The sequence below is a fragment of the Lithobates pipiens genome, unplaced genomic scaffold, assembly GCF_037356315.1.
Source record: "Lithobates pipiens isolate NorthernLeopardFrog02 unplaced genomic scaffold, aLitPip1_a1.2 Scaffold_18, whole genome shotgun sequence".
Classification (NCBI taxonomy): domain Eukaryota; kingdom Metazoa; phylum Chordata; class Amphibia; order Anura; family Ranidae; genus Lithobates; species Lithobates pipiens.
Genome location: NW_027507758.1, coordinates 633,416,154 through 633,438,833, shown reverse-complemented (window position 1 = coordinate 633,438,833; position 22,680 = coordinate 633,416,154). Strand labels below are relative to the sequence as shown.

General features: G+C 49.1%; 1 protein-coding gene across 1 annotated transcript in view; it reads right to left on the bottom strand.

Annotated features, from left to right (window-relative positions):
- The window catches only part of LOC143986888 (uncharacterized), a 99,616-nt gene extending 76,936 nt beyond the window's left edge, over positions 1-22,680 (bottom strand). Inside the window, exons 1-7 of the mRNA XM_077485292.1 lie at positions 22,546-22,680; positions 22,334-22,457; positions 22,120-22,217; positions 21,802-22,029; positions 21,516-21,722; positions 21,286-21,427; positions 4,714-5,699 (exon numbers count right to left, since the gene is read on the bottom strand). Coding sequence (XP_077341418.1) covers positions 4,714-5,699; positions 21,286-21,427; positions 21,516-21,722; positions 21,802-22,029; positions 22,120-22,217; positions 22,334-22,418 — 1,746 coding nt within the window. The 5' untranslated portion in view covers positions 22,419-22,457; positions 22,546-22,680. The remainder of the gene's footprint in view (positions 1-4,713; positions 5,700-21,285; positions 21,428-21,515; positions 21,723-21,801; positions 22,030-22,119; positions 22,218-22,333; positions 22,458-22,545) is intronic.

Here is a 22,680-nt window from a genome sequence, read left to right as displayed (position 1 = left end):
GCTTAAGCTGGCGTGGTGTCAACCACCTCTCGGCCTGCCCTTGCAGAGCTGACACAATATATGCCCCAGTGTGGCTCCTGTCCCCCAAACAAAGCAGCGCAAGCACGGCATCGTTTTTGCCTGCGTGTACTTGCATAGCCCCTGGAACGCCTACGGAGCACCGCTGGTTCTGAAGAAAGAGCACTGGAAGAGGCCATGGAGGAAGAAGAAGAGGAGGGGGTGGAGGAGAGAGGTGTGTCACAACCAGTAGTAGCATTTTGGAGGCATGGTGGCGGAACAACCTCTAACACTACTGCACCTTGTCCTGCATCCTTCCCAGCTGCCAGAAGAGTGACCCAATGGGCCGTGAAAGACAGGCAACGTCCTTGTCCATGCCTGCTGGACCATGAGTCAGCGTTATAAGCACCTTACCGCTGACCGCCCTGTCCAGCGCGGCAAGGACATTGCCTTCCACATGCCGGTAGAGGGCCGGAATCGCCTTCCATAAGAAAAAGTGGCGTTTGGGGACCTGCCACTGAGGAACCGCACATTGTACAAACTCACGGAAGGGGGCAGAGTCTACCAACTGAAAAGGCAGCAGCTGAAGTGCTAGCAATTTAGCCAAGCTAGCATTCAACCGCTGGGCATGTGGATGGCTGGGAGTGAACTTCTTTTGACGGTCCAGCAGCTGGGGCAGGGAAATTTGCCTGCTATAATCGGACGTGGGTGTACTGCTAGCAGAGTGCCCGGAAGCACTTGGCTGTGACACACCTAATTCTACACCTTCATTCCTCTCAGAGCAGGTTTCAGAGAGGACTGAAGGTCTAGTGGGGTTGGAGATCCCAGCTGATGAGGAGCAAGGAAAGGTCCGCTTTGTTCTTTGGTGTGGGTCTTTGAGGTATGCTTGCCAACGAGCTGTATGGCAGGTCAACATATGTCTGGTCAAGCATGTGGTGCCCAAGCGGCTGATGTTTTGGCCACGCGAGATACGCCTGAGCCATATGTTTCAAATACTGTAGCAGCAGTGCGATCTGATGCACTCGTCTCAAAAAAGGCCCACACCAAAGAACTTTTAGAATAACGCGCAGAGGCAGCGCCCTGCACAGGTGGAGCTCTGGGGTGTGATTCAGTCGGTGTGCTGCCCCTAAGCTGGCCCCCGGAGGGCATCCTGCCTCATTGGACATGTGCCACCTCCTCCTCCTCTCTCCTACCAGGCACCCACGTGGAGTCAGTGCTCTCATCATCCCCTCCCTCTTCATCGCTGGAGCAAACCTGGCAGTATGCTGCAGCTTGTGGAACATGACTGCCAGATTGCTGTCCTTCTTGAGCATCCCCTCTCTCTGCGCTCACGCTACTGCCTTCCTCTAGCTGAGTATCATCATCAGAGCCTACAAAACACTGGGCATCCTCCTGGAGCATGTACCCAACACTGTGCTCAAAGAGTTCAGGGGACTCCTCAGGAGGACGTGGTGGGTCTAGGGAAGGAGTCACTGATGATGACATTGAGATGAGGGAAGACGATGCATTAGCAGCTACTTTGCTAGTACCCTGAGCCTGGGTGAGAGAGGATGAGGAGGATGAAGAGGGCTTGGTCATCCACTCTACCAAGTCTTCGGCATGATGCGGCTCAAAACGTCCAGCTGCCGAAAAGAAGGACAAGCGTGTCCCATGGCCAAGTGCTGATGATGACGATGCACCGCATCCACGACCAGCACTGTTGTCTCTAGACACAGAGCCTGCTTGCCCTCTTTTATCGGCTCGCGCCTGTCTGACTCTCCTTGTTGGCCTTCCAGACATGGTAATGGCCTAAAGGGAGATGGGAAAACCAGCAATTGGGCAGTGCATATTGTGCTGGACACACACAACACCCACTAACTTCTGCAGATGGCTCAATTAGAGAAGAGCTATATAGGTGGATATAATGGTGTATAGTGCAGTCAGGGCACGCAGACAACAGGCACAATCTCCTACAACTGACTGCAAGCTCTATTACAAAAGAGCAATATAGCTAGCTATATAGGTGGATATAACGGTGTATACTGTGGTCAGGGCACGCAGACAACAGGCACAATCTCCTACAACTGACTGCAAGCTCTATTACAAAAGAGCAATATAGCTAGTGTGACATTGGGGTGTTTAGCTCAAGTGGTTAGATGCATTTTTAGTCCACATCAGACAGGCATTTCTAGTTAAGGGCCTGGTAGCCCACGTTTATTAAAAGAAAAACAAAGCAATAGTCCATCCAGGAATCCCACGCAGGGGTCCAAGCTTAAATTAAATACACAAAATCCAAATGAAAATGCTAGCCCACCTGGCTACTCTTCAGCTGTAGTGCTGCTATAGGTACTTGCCCCTCAAACGAGCTGCTTGGATGCACACAGTCTTAGGCTCCTTGGACGCACACAGCTTCAAACCCTTCAACACACAGCTTTGGGCTCCTTGGACGCACACAGCTTCAAGCCTTTCAACACGCAGCTTTGGACTCCTTGGACGCACACAGCTTCAACCCTTCAACACACATAGCTTTGGGCTCCTTGGACATGCACAGCTTCAAGCAGCAGCAAGCTGCTCACACTCCACCATCCTCCACACTCTGCTCCCAACAGCCCTTCGTTATATGGGCTGTGTGCAGCTGGGCACACACCCTGCTCGTTATCCTCAAGACCCGGACACAGGGCTGGAGATCCTATCCCACCCATTACTCTCAGGGATCTCCAAACTACAGAATCCCATCCAAAACTAGAAAAACCTGGAGAAAACTGACAGAGCAGTTTCTCCATTTAAACGCTAGACTCTGTAGTCTTGCAGTCCACAGATATGCAAACTCTGTCTCTTTTTCCTCCGATTTCATAAGGACAGAGCCTCGCTCTGTCACATATCCCCCCCCCCCCCCCCTTTGTTTCGATCCGGAGGGAGGAACACCAGCACCCATCATGATGGTTGGGACACCTCTGTGCTGGCTGTCAGCGGCCCCCATCCCCTTGTGCTCACGCGCAGAAGCGAACGCATACGTAAGTTGCTCCCACACAGGTAAACAGCGTTCAAGCCACACATGTGAGGTATCTCTTCGATCATTAGAGTGAGAACAATAATTCTAGTACCAGACCCACTCTGTAATTCTAAACAGGTAATAATGACTGGTGTGGTGATCAGGGTGTCACCAGTACAGTAAAGTGTCATCATATGACTGGTGTGGGGGTGATCAGGGTGTCACCAGTACAGTAAAGTGTCATCATATGACTGGTGTGGGAATGATCAGAGTGTCACCAGTGCAGTAAAGTGTCATCATATGACTGGTGTGAGGTGATCAGAGTGTCACCAGTGCAGTAAAGTGTCATCATATGACTGGTGTGGGAATGATCAGAGTGTCACCAGTGCAGTAAAGTGTCATCATATGACTGGTGTGGGAATGATCAGAGTGTCACCAGTGCAGTAAAGTGTCATCATATGACTGGTGTGAGGTGATCAGAGTGTCACCAGTGCAGTACAGTGTCATTATATGACTGATGTATCGAGAACCAGGGATACTGACTGGTGACAGTAATATTTAAAAAAAACAAAAGCATTTTTGGATTCAATTTTTTAAACATTTTTCTTTTTTTAACCATCCTGTCATTTCAATGTCACCGTAGTGACACTATACTACCCTGAGTGAGTGATCAGGATACAATATTGTTTCTGATGATCACTGTTATAATGGCTTTCCATTTATGACAGCTTGCTTACTGTTGGGATGCTATGATTGGCTACAGCTAATCAGATGGTACAGATTGCCAGGTACCATGTGATAGCTGTGGGACAATTGCACAGTTAGCAAGCTGTTCATGAATGAAAGCCACTTATGATGGTTAGCTTACATATCATGTGATTGCTATGGCTGGTCATAGTGATCACATGATACCTCGGGTGCTCACAGCAACTGGGCACTGAGCCCCATGATCAGCTGTCCGCCAGACACAGCAGTCACGGGGGAGCGCTAATGCGCATGTGCTAGGTGATGTACAGGAATGTCACCTAGCCTGGCTGTGCTACCTGTCCTCATTGGATGTACTATGGGCAGGTGACACGCGGTTAAATAAATATTTCCTGACACTTAGGAGTCTATTCATAAAAGATTTGCATAGCAATTCACACAGTGATAGGCCATGTACATTCTGTGAATGGGGTAAAATAAAATGCTATTAGGCTATTTGTGCCGAGCTGGACGAAAAGTTTCTGATCATTTAAAATGAAAAATTATTTTTCAGCTACTAGATGGAGCCAATTCCAGTGATACCTCATCATCATCATCAATGTATTATACAAAATACAACCAATATTTGTCATGGCTGGAAAATGATTGTCACCTTTTATCCAATAAATTGTTAAAATTAGACCTCTAAGTGCTTGTGAACGTTTACACCACAAAATGTACTCAGCCAATGAAAGGTAATGACTCCATTTTTATTTTTCTCCTGCTATCAATGGCCAACACGGTACAACACTTCATCCATGTCTTTGGCGATCTCTGATCTCCTTATCAACTGTTTCTTCCATGAGGAAGATCAGCCATGGAGTATATCTGAGGTGTATATCAGGGTGTGCTTCTTCCCCACATGAGAGCTGTGATGTCCAGCAACATTCATATAGAAGACATTTCCCGCACTCAAGGCTCTAATACACCTTGAGGGTTGTGTGGGATCCCCGATGTACAGGAAGACAGGACTTCAGTGAGGAACAATTCCCTCACTCAGGACAGGAATACGGCTTCTCCCCCGTGTGAGATCTCTGATGTCTGTTAAGATCAGACTTCTGTGAAAAACATTTCCCACACTCAGGACAGGAATACGGCTTCTCCCCTGTGTGAGATCTCTGATGCTTGTAAAGATAGGACTTCTCTGAAAAACATTTCCTGCACTCAGGACAGGAATACGGCTTCTCCCCTGTGTGCAATCTCTGATGTGTGTAAAGACTGGACTTGTCTGAAAAACATTTCCCACACTCACGACAGGAATACGGCTTCTCCCCAGTGTGAGATCTCTGATGTTTGTAAAGATCGGACTTCTGTGAAAAACATTTCCCACACTCAGGACAGGAATATGGCTTCTCCCCCGTGTGAGACCTTTGATGTGTAACAAGGGTTGATTTGTCTACAAAACGTTTCCCACACTCAGAACAGGAATGCAGCTTTTCCCCCATGTGATGTTTCTGATGCCTGGAAAGGCTAAAGCGAACTGAAAAACATTTCCCGCACTCAGAACAAGAATAAGGCTTCTCCCCAGTATGAGATCTCTGATGTATGACAAGTTGTCCTTTTACTACAAAACATTTATCACACTCAGGACAGGAATACGGCTTCTCACCTTTGTGCATTCTTTTATGTGTGTGATAATTGGAATTATTCGAAAAACATTTCCCGCACTCAGAACAGGAGTATGGTTTTTCCCCCGTGTGAGATGTTTTGTGACGATCAAAAGCAGATTTAAAACAGAAACACTTCCCGCACTCAGTACAGGAAAACCTCTTATCTGTTGGAAGGACGGCACCGTCCCTCACAGTCTGAGGTTCCTCAGGATAAGAGGAATACGATGGTCCATCTACACTGTGTGGTGCCGGATGGACATTTGAGGTAGTCGGGTTTTCTCCTGGACTATACTGTGTGATGTCCTCATCTTCTACTTTACAGTCTGGAGACAAAGTGAGACAATCCTCTGAGGTTTTCCTCATCTCCCGTCCATCTACTAAAATAGAAATAAAAAGATTATTACTAGACATGAGCTGATTGGTTCCCCTAAACCAGGACTCCGCCCACATCAGGCAGCTTTGTCTCTGAGAATCTTACAATTCCCCCCTCAAGGTAACTAGTAAATGGGTCCTCTGATCTCCTACCAGATCATTTTATTCATGGAAACAACGAGAACTGTCTTTTATAGGAGTGACAGTGATGAGGGGATTATAGGACGAGTGTCCCCTCCCCCTCTATCACTCATTGCCATCTTCCCAACACAAGACGTACCGCACCTCCTTATTTACAGAGGGGACTCTCTAATTAGACAAATTAGACAGTCACCTAAGGCTTTGTGCTTACAGGGGCCTTGTGGCCACCTAATTTGCCTACCATGCGTGTGGGAGAGAATTGTCCCCTGGTTAGTGTCCCCAGGCTGAACGCCGGGGCAGCATGTTCTAACAAAAATTGCCTTCCCAAGCTGCCCTTTCACTCACTGTGTACGGCTGCTTAAACACTGCCCCATCCACCACACACTCTGCCAATCAGAGGTTACATTATCCAATGAGGGTGCTGCAGACATCTCCCTCCTCACCCACCACGTGTGCCTGGATCCCCGTATTGTGTATGCAGCGAGTGCTCAGAGGAGCATGAAGATGCCCGCAGGAGACCCGTAGAGGACATTGCTGCTCATTATCATAGTGGCTCTGTACAGCATTGTCTATGGGAGCTGTATAGTGTGTGCCGGAGGCAGACTCAATCTGTATTAGGACAGACCTCAAGTGTGGATATGGGGTGGGCACTTCAACCTACTGCTCGCTCATCTATTAGGTGTGTGAGGCATCAGGAGTTATGTACAGCTTGGGGCCCCCCACCACACCATTTACTTGCCACAGTGATGAAAAAAATGTGCAAGCTCCAGCTCATGCCAAGAGTTTCAACAGAGCAAAAGGACTCTCTAATTACCCCCACATGAAGGAAAGGCGAGTATAAGCACAGTGGGAGAGTCATGTCCACACAGTCTCTGATTATCTCCTGCATCATGTCTGCACAGTCTCTGTCCATCTACTGTATCATGTCCGCACAGTCTCTGACCATCTCCTGTATCATGTCCGCACAGTCTCTGACCATCTCCTGTATCATGTCTGCACAGTCTCTGACCATCTCCTGTATCATGTCTGCACAGTCTCTGACCATCTCCTGTATCATGTCTGCACAGTCTCTGACCATCTACTGTATCATGTCCGCACAGTCCCTGACTATCTCCTGTATCATGTCCACACAGTCTCTGACTATCTCCTGCATCATGTCTGCACAGTATCTGTCCATCTACTGTATCATGTCCGCACAGTCTCTGACCATCTCCTGTATCATGTCCGCACAGTCTCTGACCATCTCCTGTATCATGTCTGCACAGTCTCTGACCATCTACTGTATCATGTCCGCACAGTCCCTGACTATCTCCTGTATCATGTCCACACAGTCCCTGACTATCTCCTGTATCATGTCCACACAGTCCCTGACTATCTCCTGTATCATGTCCGCACAGTCTCTGACCATCTCCTGTATCATGTCCGCACAGTCTCCGACCATCTCCTGTATAATGTCTGCACAGTCTCTGACCATTCTCCTGTATCATGTCTGCACATTCTGTGACCATCTCTTGTATTGTGTCTGTAGTGTCTGGGGGGGCTACAGAGGAGTTAAGAGCAGGAGCGCTGCCAGGACAGGGGTCACGAGAGGAGTCAGATGTGTGTGGACTGTGGAGAGGAGAATAAAAAGATGAAACCAGAACCTCCAAGCTGAAGCCCAGAGAAGGCCATCTGACTGAGCCCTTCACGGTGCACCAGAGAGGAGATCAGTGACAGCCCTGCAAGGCCAGTCTGAGGGGGGGGTCATTGATGTAAAGGGGAGTGAATACAGTAAGGTAAGGGAAAACTGATATAAAAGGTTCCCCCTTATATTAGTAACCCCCCTCTACCTTAGTGCATTAACTCTGTGGAACGTGGTCTGTGGTTACCAGAGCCCCCCCCCCACATCAGAGTTCCCGTTTGAACTCTGTGGACCCTGATGTTAAGGGGAACTCTAATGTAAAGGGGAATGCTGTGCACTCTGATATAAGGTGATCTGTGGTCACCAGAGCCCCCCCCCCCCCCCACATCAGAGTTCCCCTTTACAAGAAAGTCTGCAGCATTCCCCTTTAAATGAAAGGACCCCAAGCACTGTATGGAGGAATGCTGTAGACTCTGATTTAAGGGGAACTCTGAGCTGGCTGAGTTATATTGCCTGACCTTCATGTAAATGGAGAAATATGGGTTTTAACTTGCTAGTTGCAGCCGCACACATTTTTTTTTTAAAACAACGAGTTTATTGGTATACAAGCCAGTAGACAGGAAAAAAGAAGGAAAAATTCGACATCATAGGTACATCCAGCAGGACAGGACAACAAACTTCAAAATCAGTACAGTGATGTATAGAAATACAGATCAGATCCAGTAGAACGGCAGCAGAATAACAGAACACTTACACTGTATGGCATATTGTATCAATAAAACAGTAACTCGTAGAAACACATCCAGAGTACCCGCCCATCCCTGGTGCTAATCATGAGACAGACCGCATAGAGTCAATCCGCTCAATACAAATAGGGTAATAGGCTCCTCTAGTATCCCATCTTGGTCATACCCAGTATCTGCTGCGACGTTGATGAGCACCACATCCAGTCCCTTAAACCAGGCCAAGAGAACACACCTCACCCCGCACCACTCCGCCCAGGGGGAGCTAGTCCACACAAGTGTCTGGGTTAGTAAGCCAGCGATCCCATATCTTATTAAATTTGTTGGGGCACCCCCTATGCGCGTAAATGACTTTTTTCATGGGCAACGTTAAATTTACCTCAGCTACCCAAGCCCCAAACGTCGGGGCCTCGGACCGCATTCAACACCTGGCAATTACCTTTCTAGCGCTGAATAGAGTTTCCTGTACAAAAACCGCATGGGAAGGGTCGGTCATAGGGACTAGCAGCAAACCCAGGATGCAGGTTTTAGGGTCCACCTGAAGCGGGGAACCCATACGATCATGAAGGAATTGAATAACTTGCTGCCAGAAAGTCTGAACATGTGGACATGACCACAGCAAGTGATAGAAGGAGCATGGGACAGTCCTACAGCGCGGGCACCCCGGGTCTTGAGTAGGTTTATATCTACAAATACGCACGGGAGTAAGATAGGATTTGTGCACAATGTACAATTGAGTCAGCCTGTCAGACATCTTGGGGGAAGTCAGTTTAACATTATCCAACACCTCCTCCCATTCCTCAGTCTCGAGCGGGCCCAGTTCCTCTTCCCACCTGTGTTTAGCTACCTCAGCCAGCCTGGACTCAGAGCGGCGTCGAAGTGAACTATATAAAGTGGAGATCAGTTTGGAGGACTCCTCACCAATAAGAATGCCCACCAGTGACAGTTCCTGAGGAACAGGGAAACCCTCCCCGAATTGGGCCCCGAGGGCGTGAGACAGCTGCGCATATCGAAACACCATATGCGAAGGGATCCCAAACTCCCCCTGCAACGCCTGAAAACTGTGCACCCCCCGCGGGGTGACGACCTGGTACAGGTACACCACCCCCCTGGCGGCCCAGAGACCCGCCCCGGGTAGTTCCCGAAGCTCCCCCAGGCAAGGATTGCGCCACAAGGGCGTGTGGGAATGTACCCAATCCGCCCCCACCATCCTAAGGGCAATCCCCCACACCCGCCGGTGCTGAAGAAGCAGAGGGCCGCCCCCCCCCCACACGCCTAGTAGTCTCCCTACCCCGAAACAGAACCTGCAGGGGGGAGTGAGCATGGCCATGAGGCACTCTGCAAATCAAAGTACTATATCTGGGGGCATCTGTTTTATGAAGGTGAAAGAAATGGGAAAGTTGGGCAGCAATATAGTATGCATGGAAGTCAGGCAGTGCGGCTCCCCCCAGGTTAGTTGGGTTTTTCAATGTATTCCAGGCTAATTTGTGTCGTCCAGAGCCCCAGACGAAGGAATTAAGGATAGAATCCAAGGTTTTAAAATACTTAAGAGGGATTAAAAAGGAGGAGTGCCAGAATTTGTATAAAAATTTGGGTAGCAGAATCATTTTGATTAGATTAATCCTGCCCATCACCCCAAGGGGGAGCCTTGCCCAGGATTGGGTTTTACTCTTCAAATATGAAATCAGGGGTTCAATATTATGGGCTATATAGTCGGAGGGCTCCCTCGTGATCTGGATTCCCAAGTACTGAATAGAGGATACTCTGCTCAGCGGAAGGGAGACCGCGTCATGCATCGGAGGAGACGCATCAATAGGGAGGATCTGCGACTTAGCCCAGTTAATAGTAAGACCTGAATGTTCCAAATTCCTCGATAGTACAAAGTGCTGCCCTCAGCGATGGCCCCTCATCTTCAAGGTATAGGAGCATGTCGTCAGCGTATAAGCTAACTGTTTCCACTAACGTACCTATCCTAAGGCCCCTGATGTGGACATTAGTTCTAAGGGATATAGCCAGCGGCTCCGCCGCCAAGGCATAGAGGAGCGGGGACAGCGGGCATCCCTGCCTGGTCCCCCGCCCCAAAGGAAGGGGACCCGAAAGCCACCCGTTCACCGCCACCCACGCCTCCGGGGAACAGTATAAAATTTGAACCCACTTCAAAAAATTAGGGCCAAACCCGAACCGTCGAAGGCACTCCCACAAATATTCCCACTCCACCGAGTCAAATGCCCTAGCCGCATCCAACGCCACCACAACTCTAGTACCCACGTGCTCATGGGAAGCCTGCAGATTCATGTGGAGCCTACGAAGGTTCATCGCCGTGTTCTTGCCAGGCATGAATCCCGTCTGATCCGGATGGATAAGGGACAAAATGTAAGAGTTCAAGCGGGTTGCTAACATCTTGGCTAAAATTTTGACATCCGCCTGAAGCAGCGAGATCGGGCGGTATGACTCAGGGCGGTGTGGGTTTTTACCCGGTTTCGGAATAACCACTATCGTCGCTTGGCGTAGAGTGTCTGGGAGAGTGGCAGAGTCAAAAAAGGAAGTATACAGATTTAGCAGTTCGGGGGCTAGCACCTCGGAGTACTTGTGGTAAAAATCTAGAGGCAGGCCATCCTGTCCCGGGGCCTTGGACGCGGCCAGGGAGGAGAGCGCCAACACAACCTCATCCAGAGTGAACGGGGCCTCTAAGTCAGCAACCTGTGACACAGAAAGGTGCGGGAAGAGGACCTCTTGTAAGAACGTCTGGGTCTCCCGTGAGGTGGCCTCCACCCGGGAAGCATAAACATCCTCATAGTAGGACCTAAACATTTCGGCTACCGTCGCAGGGTCTGAAATAAGTGCCCCCCTCTCGTCCATTAAGGACACCACCACCGGCGGCCTCGCGTCCTGATGGGCGAGGAACGCCAGCAGTTTGCCCGCCCTCTCGCCCTGCTCGAAGATGCGCTGCCGCGAGAAAAAATGTTTGCGTCTGGCCTGTTCGTAGCGCAAGTGATCTAGGACCCTAGTCTGGAGCCTAAGCGCCGAGGCAGCTTCTGCCGTGGGGTTCTCCACAAATCGACGGGTAGCAGCTTCCAGCTGCTCGACTGCCTGATCAGCTAGTAATTTGGAAGAGCCCTTCAAGGTATTGATACGCCGAATCAAAGTAGAGCGCGCATAGATCTTAAAGGTCTCCCATACAATACCACCCGACGCTGTCCCTTTATTCACAGCAAAAAAGCGACGCCATTCCTCCGCTAAGTCATCCTGCTCCCCCAGTGCCTTCAGCCAAAAGGGGTTGAGGCGCCAGGCGCGAGGAACCACCTGCTGGGTCACAGAAAAGGTAGCCCAGCATGGAGCATGATCTGATAGAGGTCTTGCGTGAAACCCCGCATCCTCCAGCTGGGGAAGGAGAATGTCCGACGCAAGAATGTAGTCAATGCGAGACATAGTGGAATGTGTGGCCGAGAAACACGTAAAGGCTCGGGCCGTGGGGTGTCTATGTCGCCACACGTCAGACAGTGAGAAGTCCCCAAGGGTGCGACTCAGCCTAGATCCCATCTGGGCCGCGGGGGCCGAACCTCCGTGCAGCCTGTCTATACTCGGGTCAAGGGCAAGGTTGAAGTCCCCAAGCCAAATGGCAGGGGTGCCCGGATATTGGGCCATAAAGGCTAATCCCTCAGTCACCAGGCCAGCAGAGTACGGAGGTGGTATGTACAGGGCCAGGAGAAGGTAACGTCTACCATGCACAGTACAATGCAAAAAAATAAATCTCCCCTGGGGATCAGTATGCATATCAATCAGGTGAAATGGCAGTGTTTTGGCAATCAGCAGTGACACACCCCGGGAGTAGGGAGTGTGGGTCGCGTGATACGCTAATCCAACCCAGGGTCGCCTAAGAGCCAACTGAAGCTGGCCAGTAACATGTGTTTCTATCAGCGCTATTATGTCGGCCCTATATGTCTTAAGACAAGTAAAAACTGCCGTGCGCTTAAGCTTATCCCGGAGTCCCCTGACGTTCCAAGTCAAGAATTTAACTGGAGCCATACAGCAATAAGGAACAGTCTATTCACTGGGAGGGGCAGGCTAAGTACCAATAGCGGTCCCACCCCACACCCCCCCCCCACAATAATAAGTGCGTTCCTAGCAATGCATGAAGTGACATTTTTTGTTGTACCATAAACTCAATTACCATAAACTCACAACAGAGCTCAAACTCAGAATCCCCCCCAAACCCCCCGCCCCCCACCCAGCTCTCAGCACCCCCAACTTTGCCGGAGCATTCACCCCCAACTAGCCATGCAGATGTCCGCACCCCCTGCAGCAACAGCGTCCAGTGCAGCCTCACTCCGCCGCCCGGATCAGCTGTCTCTCCAGGAGGGCAGACATGACACGGCGCAACACACAAGGCGAACACTCGCTGTATCAGGCCCCAGGAGCAGCCGCAAAAACCAGAGCTGCGGTCCCCGCCCCCGGTGCCAGGAAAACAGGCAAACAAGCATCTGCGAGCAGCAGTAGAAACAGCAGTAATAATAATAATAATAAATTGATTAAAGAAAAAATTGGGAAAGTACATGAGGAAGAAGAAAAAAAAAAAAAAAAAAAAAAAATTTTTTAAAACAGAAGGCAGAAACATTCGTCCCAGCAAAGTACACCGCAGTAAAGGGAGATCAGAGTGCAAAAGGGCTGGAGTCCGCCATCACAGGGGAGGAAGGCCAACAGGAACAGAACTACACGTGCCAGGGTGGACCAAGTCAGGGTCAGCATGCAAAATGGGGGGGCAGACAGGTGAGCACCGTGACACCCGAGGGCAAAGCGGACAGTACCAGCCCCCCGGAAAGTATCTTCAGTAGAAGGCAGGCAGGGTTGTAGGGACCATCAGTTCACAGCAAGCAGAGCCACTATAGTAACAAACAGCCAATAAATTGCGGTCCAAGCAGAAACCGTAATCCGGTGTATCACCACAGAGAGCCCACTCCAGTCCGCACACTAGGCCCGGCGGTTCCGGTCAGCCTCTTGCCGGTCTAGCCACTCCATCGCCTGCGCCGGGTCATCAAAAAAGTGAGCGCGGTCCTCTCCCAAAACACGCAGCTTCGCCGGATACATCCTGGCATACTTCAGGTGATTAACCCTCAGCCTCCGCTTGACCTCAATAAAGCGAGCCCGTTGCTTCTGGACCTCCGCAGAGAAGTCCGGGAAAGCCATAACGTGTCCTGCACGGTAAGGGATGTTACCCTTCTCCCTGCTCAGGCGCAAGACGGCATCACGATCTCTAAAATTCAGCAGTTTGGAAAATTAGTGTCCGGGGCGGTGCACCCTCCGGCGGGCGCCTCGCCGGCATACGATGTGCCCGTTCCACGACAAAAGTAGTAGAGAAAGCTTCCCTACCTTAGGTCTGGGCCAGGAGGTTCTCGAGAAAAGCAGGTGGATCAAAGCCCTCCGCTCCCTCCGGAAGGCCGATGAAACGAAGGTTCGACCTGCGGGATCGATTCTCGAGGTCGTCGTGCTTCTGAGAGAGAAGATGAAGTTGGCGCCTCAGCTCTTCATGGGAGTGCTGTAACGGATGGAGCACGTCCTCCGCCTGGCTAATCCTGTCCTCCGTCTCCTTCACACGATCCTTAAGCTTGGACATGTCCTGCCTGATGAGGGACACGTCCACCCGAATCTCCTCGATTTTAGTAGTAAGGGAGGACTGGCAAGCCGAGATAGCCTCCAGTACCTTCTCAGTGTCGTTCGTCGCTGGCGGAGGAGAGGATGCCGTGGAGGCGCCATCTTGAGCTGCCTCCCGCTCCTGTCTGCGGTATTTGTCCAAGGAGGACATCGCCGTGCTGTTCTTCTTGGAAGGAGACATGGCAGACTGGATGCTGGGGTCTCAATCCAACGATTCCCGTTAGTATTTAGCTGTCGCTGATGCACAGGATAGATATGCAGGATAGACCGAGAGCGGAGCACAACTCACGTGCGACCTACTCCATCACCGTCCAGGCCACGCCCCCGCAGCCGCACACATTTTACCTATATTTGTGTGTGTAATATTTATATATACCCATATATACACATATTTAAAGACTATGTTTAATGGTCCTTGATTAAAGAATAATTGGTTAGATAAAATTCTAGAAGCAGTAAATTCATAGTTCAAAGGATTTAAAGCTCCTAATAAATGCAATTTATACAGTTCATTTTATCCCTTGAATTATTTTTCCCATTATGGGTGCGAGTACGGCCTCATGTCCAAGTTTTGCATTAGGCCTCACAGAAGCCTAGAGCCACCTCTGCTCATTTATTCCATGATTTAGTCATGAATAACAGCGGGGCTGAGCCCCACCAGAGGTCAGAGAGTGAGGATGGGGGAGAACAACCAAGATGAAGACTGGACTGATCCTGAAGACCCCCATCATTGGGTTATTGTCTCCTCCCTCATTATCACTTTCTGTTTAAGGTTCCAAAGTTTGAGGATGTTATCACATTATTATCAACATATAAAAGTCTGTGCTCCAATCACATCATCAGATATAAAATGTCCATCTGGTAGAAAATGGGTGCAAAAGAAGTCAGGATTATCTAATGTACAACTTATTATATAGAATACAAAAGGTAGGTCTATATGTATCAGAATGGTGTACTGTACAACATAGAGCAGCGATGGCGAACCTTGGCACCCCAGATGATGCTCATGCACTCTACAGTGTAGTTGAGCATCATGGGAAATGTAGTTCTAAAACATCTGGGGTGCCAAGGTTCGCCATCACTGACAGAGTATATAGTGCAGGGGTCAGGGGTATGTAATGTACACTATAAATTACACTGAGCAAAGTTATAAACGCAACACTTTTGTGTTTGCCCCCATTTATCATGAGCTGAACTCAAAGGTCTATGGCTTTTTCTATGTACACAAAAGGCCTATTTCTCTCAAATATGGTTCACAAATCTGTCTAAATCTGTGTTAGTGAGCACTTCTCCTTTGCCAAGTAAGCCATCTACTTCATAGGTGTGGCATAGCAAGATGCTGATTAGACAGCATGATTATTGCACAGGTGTGCCCTAGGCTGGCCACAATAAAAGGCCACTCTAAAATGTGCAGTTTTCTCACACAGTACAATGCCACAAAAGATCGCAAGTTTTGAGGGAGCGTGCAGTTGGCATGCTGACTGCAGAAATGTCCACCGGAGCTGTTGCACTTGAATTGAATGTTAATCTCTCTACCATAAGCCGTCTCCAAAAGGCGTTTCAGAGAATTCGGCAGTACATGAAACCGGGCCACACAACTGCAGACCACATGTAACCACACCAGCCCAGGACCTCCACATCCGGCATCTTCACCTCCAAGATCGTATGAGACCAGTCACCCGGACAGCTGCTGCAACAAACGGTTTGCATAACCAAAGAATTTCTGCACAAACTGTCAGAAACCGTCTCAGGGAAGCTCATTTGCATGCTCTTCATCCTCATCGGGGGGCTCGACCTGACTGCAGTTCCTTGTCGTAACCGACTTGAGTGAGCAAATGCTCACATTCAATGGCGTTTGGCACTTTGGAGAGTTGTTCTCTGCACAGATGAATCCCGGTTTTCACTGCAGATGGCAGACAGCATGTATGGCGTTGTGTGGGTGAGTGGTTTTCTGATGTCAATGTTGTGGATGGAGTGGCCCAAGGTGGTGGTGGGGTTTAGAGTATGGGCAGGCGTATGCTATGGACAACGAACACAGATGCATTTTATTGATGGAGATACCGTGACGAGATTCTGAGGCCAATTGTTGACCCATTCATCCACAACCAATGACCCCAGACGATATCTTTGTTGATGAAATGCGTCGGGTTGAGCCAACTGTTCCCATTGTGTCACCTTATTGCAGGGATATGCAATTAGCGGACCTCCAGCTGTTGCAGAACTACAAGTTCCATGAGGCATAGCAAGACTCCGATAGCCACAAGCATGACACCCATAGGCAGAGGCATGATGGGAATTGTAATTTTGCAACAGCTGGAGGTGCGCTAATTGCCTATCCCTGCCTTATTGGATAGACAAGCGCTTGTTTTACTTCTCAAAATGTGAGTGTAACTATTCATTTTTTATAACTAAATCTCTTTTGTTATGTGGATTCATGCTGTTTGTGCTTTTTATTCCTTTTTGGCTATTTACACATGAGTTCACACCACAATATATACCCCTGGAGCCTCCTTTTCTCTTGTTGATTGTGACCATTGTGAGGAGAGTGGGATTTCTACATATCCAATTGTTCCATCGTCCATATCCGCTGAGGTGCTTCGATCATTGGTGTGTAATCACCGACAAGCCTGAACGATTCATGGGGTTGTAGGTCCTATTGAATTCATATACTCTGGTAAGCCTCAGTGTTATCAGTGGTGGTGTTCCATTTTTCACTCCTTATGCACTTAGTGGTGGTCTGAAAATCAACGTTTGGGCCAGCAAGATTTATATACCTTAAGATATATTCATCTCTCAACAATTTATGTTTGTTTTATTTCACGGCATTCTTGTTTTTTTTTTTTTTTATAGTTCATTCTTAGTTGCTTTGTTGCATTCTTACTTTTTAAGTACTGTGATAGTATTGTATTTTTACAGTTTCACCTTTTGGAATTTTTTTTTTCACTTGGATATTCATTTATTATTATCGTGATTTAATGTCATTATCACTATGGGTTTTTATTTATTCTAAAATAACTAGATTTTCATTTGATTCACTAAACAATATCAGTGCTGCACCATTGTTTTTTCATTTACACCATTTGCAACTGTCATCTGCGGTGTTAGCAGCTGCCTTTGACAGCGTGGTATTTTATCACATCTATCCACAACCATCTCCTCATGTTGCAGCATAATGCACGGCATTGTACAAGGATCTGTACACAATTCCTGGAAGCTGAAAACATCCCAGTTCTTGCATGGCCAGCATACTCACCGGACATGTCACCTATTGAGCATGTTTGGGGTGCTCTGGATCGGCGTATACGACAGTGTATCCAGCAACTTCGCACAGCCATTGAAGAGGAATGGACCAACATTCCACAGGCCACAATCAACAACCTGATCAACTCTATGCCAAGGAGATGTGCTGCACTGTGTGAGGCAAATGGTGGTCACACCAGATTACCCCAATACAGTAAGGCCAGGTTCACACTTGTGCTACAAACGGTGGAGCTGGTGCGACAAACGCTCAGACATTGGGAGCTCATGTCGCATGGCATGTGAAAATCAATGTTTCCCTATGGGAGTCATCTTATCTGGTCGGTCCGACTTCGAAAATGCTCCCTACACTACTTTGTTCCGTCTTTGATCCTACTTCAGCTCATTGAATATCATTGAAGTTGGATCAAAGTCAGATCGCCTTCTTGCCTGATCCGACTTTGGCATGCCACTTGTGCTCTGATGATCTTGAAGGGGAACAACACAGCAAATTTTAAATAAAAAACCGGCATTTGTTCCCCCTCCAAGAGCACACCAGGCCCTTCGGTCTGACATGGATTTTAAAAGGGAACCCCCACGCCGAGGGGCGTGGGGGTCTACCCAAAGTCCATACCAGATCCTTATCCGAGCATGCATGCCCCGGGCGTTGACGTCATAAGGATCGGGGTCACCGGGTGACATCACTCGGTGATCACGCCCCATGCCTATATAAGTCGTTGCATGCCGCGCACACAGCATTACAGTGGGAGAGAGCAGTGGGTCAACATCGGAAGAAGACCGGAGGGAAGAAGACGGCGGAGAAGACCGGGCCAACACTAGCAAAAGAGCGGGCAAAAGAGCAGGAAATAGCGGAGGAGCCCGGGCGAAGACACTGGAGAGCGGGAGAAGAACCGGAGACCGGGAGAATAGGTCGGAGAGTAGAAGATAGCGGAGGAGCCCGGACGAAGACACTGGAGAGCGGGAGAAGAACCGGAGACAGGGAGAATAGGTCGGAGAGCGTGGAGAAGTCGGAAGAGACCCCCGGAGCTGCCTAATAAATTACTTTAAAAACCTGTCTAGTGTTTTTTTTTTTTGTGACACTTTTTCCCCCAGGTGAATGGGTAGGGGTACGATGTACCCCATACTCATTCACATAGGGTGGGGTGCCGGGATCTGGGGGCCTGCTTATTAAAGGGGGCTCCCGGATTCTGATAAGCCCCCTGCCTGCAGACCCCAACGGCCAGGGTTGTTGGGAAGAAGCCCTTGTCCTCATGAACATGGTACGCCCCTGCCCCAAAGCACTTACCCCATATGTTGAGAGCATGTGGCCTGTTACGGCTCCGGGGGGGGGGGGGGGGCGCTTGCTCATCCCCACCCCCTTTCCTGACCGATCGGGGTACGTGCCCGGATAAGGGTCAGGTATGGATGGGGGGGGGGGGGGACGACGACTCCCGTGCTGTTTCTTCGGCGTAGGGGGTTCCCCTTAAAATCCATACCAGACCGAAGGGCCTGGTATGCTCCTGGAGGGGGGACCCATGCCGTTTTTTTATTTAAAATTTGGCGTGGCGTTCCCCTTCAAGATTCATACCAAACACAGTGCCTGGTATTGGCAGGGATCCAAGTCAGATCCCCGTTCATTGAAGTCAGACGCGTCTCTGACATCAAGTCGCAGGGCAAAGTCAGATCCAAAGTAGGACGAGTGTCGTGTCGCACCAGTGTAAACCCGGCCTAAAACTGCACATTTTAGAGTGGCCTTTTATTGTGGCCAGCCTAAGGCACACCTGTGCAACAATCATGCTGTCTAATCAGCATTTGATATGCCACACCTGTGAGGTGGATGGATTATCTCTGCAAAGGAGAAGTGCTCACCAACACAGATTTAGACAGATTTGTGAACAATATTTGAGAGAAATAGGCCTTTTGTGTACATAGAAAAAGTCGTAGATCTTGGAGTTCAGCTTATGATAAATAGGGGCAAACACAAAAGTGTTGCATTTATAATTTTGCTCAGTGTATACAGTGTAAGGGTCAGGAGTATGTAATGTACAATATAAATTATACAGTGTAAGGGTCAGGACTCATAATATTGGTATTCAGTAATCAGTGGAAGATTAAATGTTTACATGAGACAAGTTGCAGAGGTCCCACACCGCTGCCTCCCATCTCCTGAGACTGCACTCAGTGACTTGGGTCTGAGACTATACAGATATATCCTGGGCCGCTGATAAAAATCATGGGGCCCCCTTCAGCCCCACCCCTGACCCCTCCTTCAGCGCCCCTGGCCCCTCCCCAGACCCTGCCTTGAAACAAATTGCAAGTTATAGCATCTACAAACTATGGATATGTATTTATGTATTTTTAATTTATTTTTACTCGTAATGGTGGCGATCAGCAACATGACAGCGGGACATGCCCATGCAATGTGCTGCAGACAGTGCCACCCATGCTGCCAATGCCATAACACATGTGCTGCCTGCAGAGACAGTGCCACCAGTAGCGTACCAAGAGCATCCTATATCTGGCATCCCCCCCCACACTAAAATGTAAAAACACCCCACTGTGCTCCCTGCCAACCTCTGCATCCTTCAATATCTCTTTGTCACTACTGTGTACCCCCCTCTCCACAACTGCACCTCTGGACGCCTTTACATTACACAGCCCCCTGCACCTCTGGACCCCTTTACATTACACAGCCCACCTGCACCCCTTTACATTACACAGCACCCTGCACCTCTGGAACTCTTTACATTATACAGCCCCTATAGCTCTGGACCCTCTGCATGTTACACAGACCCATCTTCAGTGCAGACCCCCCCCCATTCAGTGCAGAACCCCCCCCCCTTCAGTACTGGCCCTTCATTCAGTACTGGCCCTCCATTCAGTGCAGAACTCCCCCCTTCAGTACTGGCCCTCCATTCAGTGCAGATGCATTTATTATCTCAGATCAGCGCAGCACATGCACAGCAGGTCCCCTCTCCCTGTGTACCCATAACAGAGAGGTGGGGGGAGGCGGCTTCACTTTGCTCGGCTGTGCGTGTGTGAGACATCCGGAACCACTCAGACAGGCCGCGGCCGTGAGAAGGGGATCATTGGTGCAGTGATGTCACCCCGCAACCCCCCCCCCCTTGCAACACCACTGCAGCTCGCCTCTCCCTGCTCTAACCTGCCCTGTCACCGTGCAGCTGCCTAAGCCCTTCCTGCAGTGCTGTCACTGCTTCTGTCACAGGGGTGGGGGTGGGGGTGGTGCCGGCCTGGCACGGCCCCCAGGGTGGCCCACCACTCACCCATGCTGCCAATGCCATAATGTGTAGATGCTGTAGACAGATACAGTGTGTAATCATCATATAGATCTTGAATCACCCCCAAGCAAGCACACACCTGTGTAGCCCCACAAGCCACTTCCCCTCTGATCCTGCTGCTGCCTGGAGTCAGTCATTTCAAATGTCACCCGCTTCCTCTGCCACTGCTGTTCGTCTCACTGCTTCTTCTCCAGTCTCACTGTCTCAGGCCGAGTGGAGAGCAGAGCACCATGAGCAGGGGGAGATGAATCCCTTCACCAGGGAAGGTGTTATGCAGGCCAGGACTTGAACCAGTGTGTGGAGTGGGCACGGAAGTAGAAATAGTAGAAATAGTCTCTTCCACACACCCACAAGAACATCAATATGGAGTTATCCAAAAAGAAGAAAAAACCCTCAGATAATTCGGAGAGGAGCCAAGAGTGGGAGAGCAGGGTGCTGGCTGAGTGACTATTTCATATTCTGCATTTGTTCATTCTCTTTCCAGATTGCCTGGGCCCACTACAAAAGGGCCAGTTGTACTGGCTTATCAGCAGCCCTGGACACATCCCTCCACCCAGAACAGCCAGCAAGTAATCCTTAGAGAATTGTTTTGTCAGAGATCTTCCTAAACTCAGGTATGGGACAGAAGACTCAAAGTACATGCCCCAGGTGACTAGGTTGAGTAACAAGTATGGTAAAAATAAACATTTCCTCCAGCTGAACCCCAGCATCTCCATAAAGCCAGTCTGCAGCATAGAGAAGGAAGATTATCCAAGAAAAATACAGGAATACAGGACGGGGAACACAGCTCAGGAAAATGACCAGGGGATTACAGGCTGATATTACCCAGTCCCCACCCCCTACATTGGACCAATCAGTGAGCAGTATGGCTGGGGGAATGTATTTAGTGTTATTGACCCACCTGTGCTGATCTCTGTAGGAGTGTCCTCCTCTATAAATGTCCCCGTTATTCCATCCTCCTCCATAGACTGCTGATCATCCCTCACATAATTCTCTTCTTCTTCTGCTTTAACCTCAAATTCTATATCGATTGGATCTCCACTCTAAATCAAGAAAATTTGAGAAAATATCATCCAAAAGCTATAAGGTCACATAAAAAATCCAATGTTCTAGATGCTCCGTCCCACCAACCTTGTAACTATGAGGGTTGGTGTGACCTTCCTGTGTGGAATCCCGAGAATACAGAGGACGGGGACATCTCTCTGGTGGGTTCCTGGTATTAGGTGGCTCCATCATATCCTTGTGTCCTTCTGATAACTCCTCCATCACTCCATACTTCTCATCCTCCTCTTTATACTCTTCTTTAACAACAATATTATCATCCCCGAGGTTTCCACTCTAAATATATAATAAAACATTCATTGCAACAAACATGCTGTGTATAAATCAGAACTACCAATAATTGTCAATCATCTACCTGATGATGGTGAGGGATGGTGTGATCTTCCTGTGTGGAATCCCGGGAATACAGAGGACGGGGACATCTCTCTGGTGGGTTTCTGTGGCTGGATGACTCCACCATGGTGTCCTGGTACAGATCTTTGTGTTCTTTTAAAAACTCTGACTCCTCCATCACCCCATCCTCATCATCCTCCTCTTTTATCTCCTCTTTAATCTCAACTTTAGAATCTCTCAGGTTTCCACTCTGCAATATATAATAAAAATGACATCAATGGTAACAATGCAGATAATGTACAGATCCTAATGATATTATCAGTGATTGTTCCTCATCTACCTGATGATGGTGGGGGATGGTGTGACCTTCCTGTGTGGAATCCCGGGAACACAGAGGACGGGGACATCTCTCTGGTGGGTTCCCATTACTGGATCCATCTGTAGGAAACACACACACTGACTGAATACATTGTTTCTATGTGTTTATCAGATGATGGGGGATCTAGGTGGAGCCTCCGTACTGCTCTCTCCTTTACAATAAAGTCTCCTCTTACCCGGTGATGTGAGGGGCGGCTGATTGTCCATCATGACGTCCTTGTAGAGATCCTTGTGTCCTTCTAAATACTCCCACTCCTCCATGGAGAAATAGACAGTGACATCCTGACACCTTATAGGAACCTGACACACACAATGATACAGTCACCATCCAGACACATCCCTTGTCTGTTACTGGATAATGTCCCAGAATTCCCAGAATCCTCCTCACCTCTCCTCCATCATCTCTCTGGTGACTTCTAGAATCTTCTTTGTATTTCTCTATTCTATCAGGGAGGGAGGTGGAGGCAATGTGATGGTCATTTGATCTCCAGACTTCACAGGAGGGAAACTCTAGATCTGAACA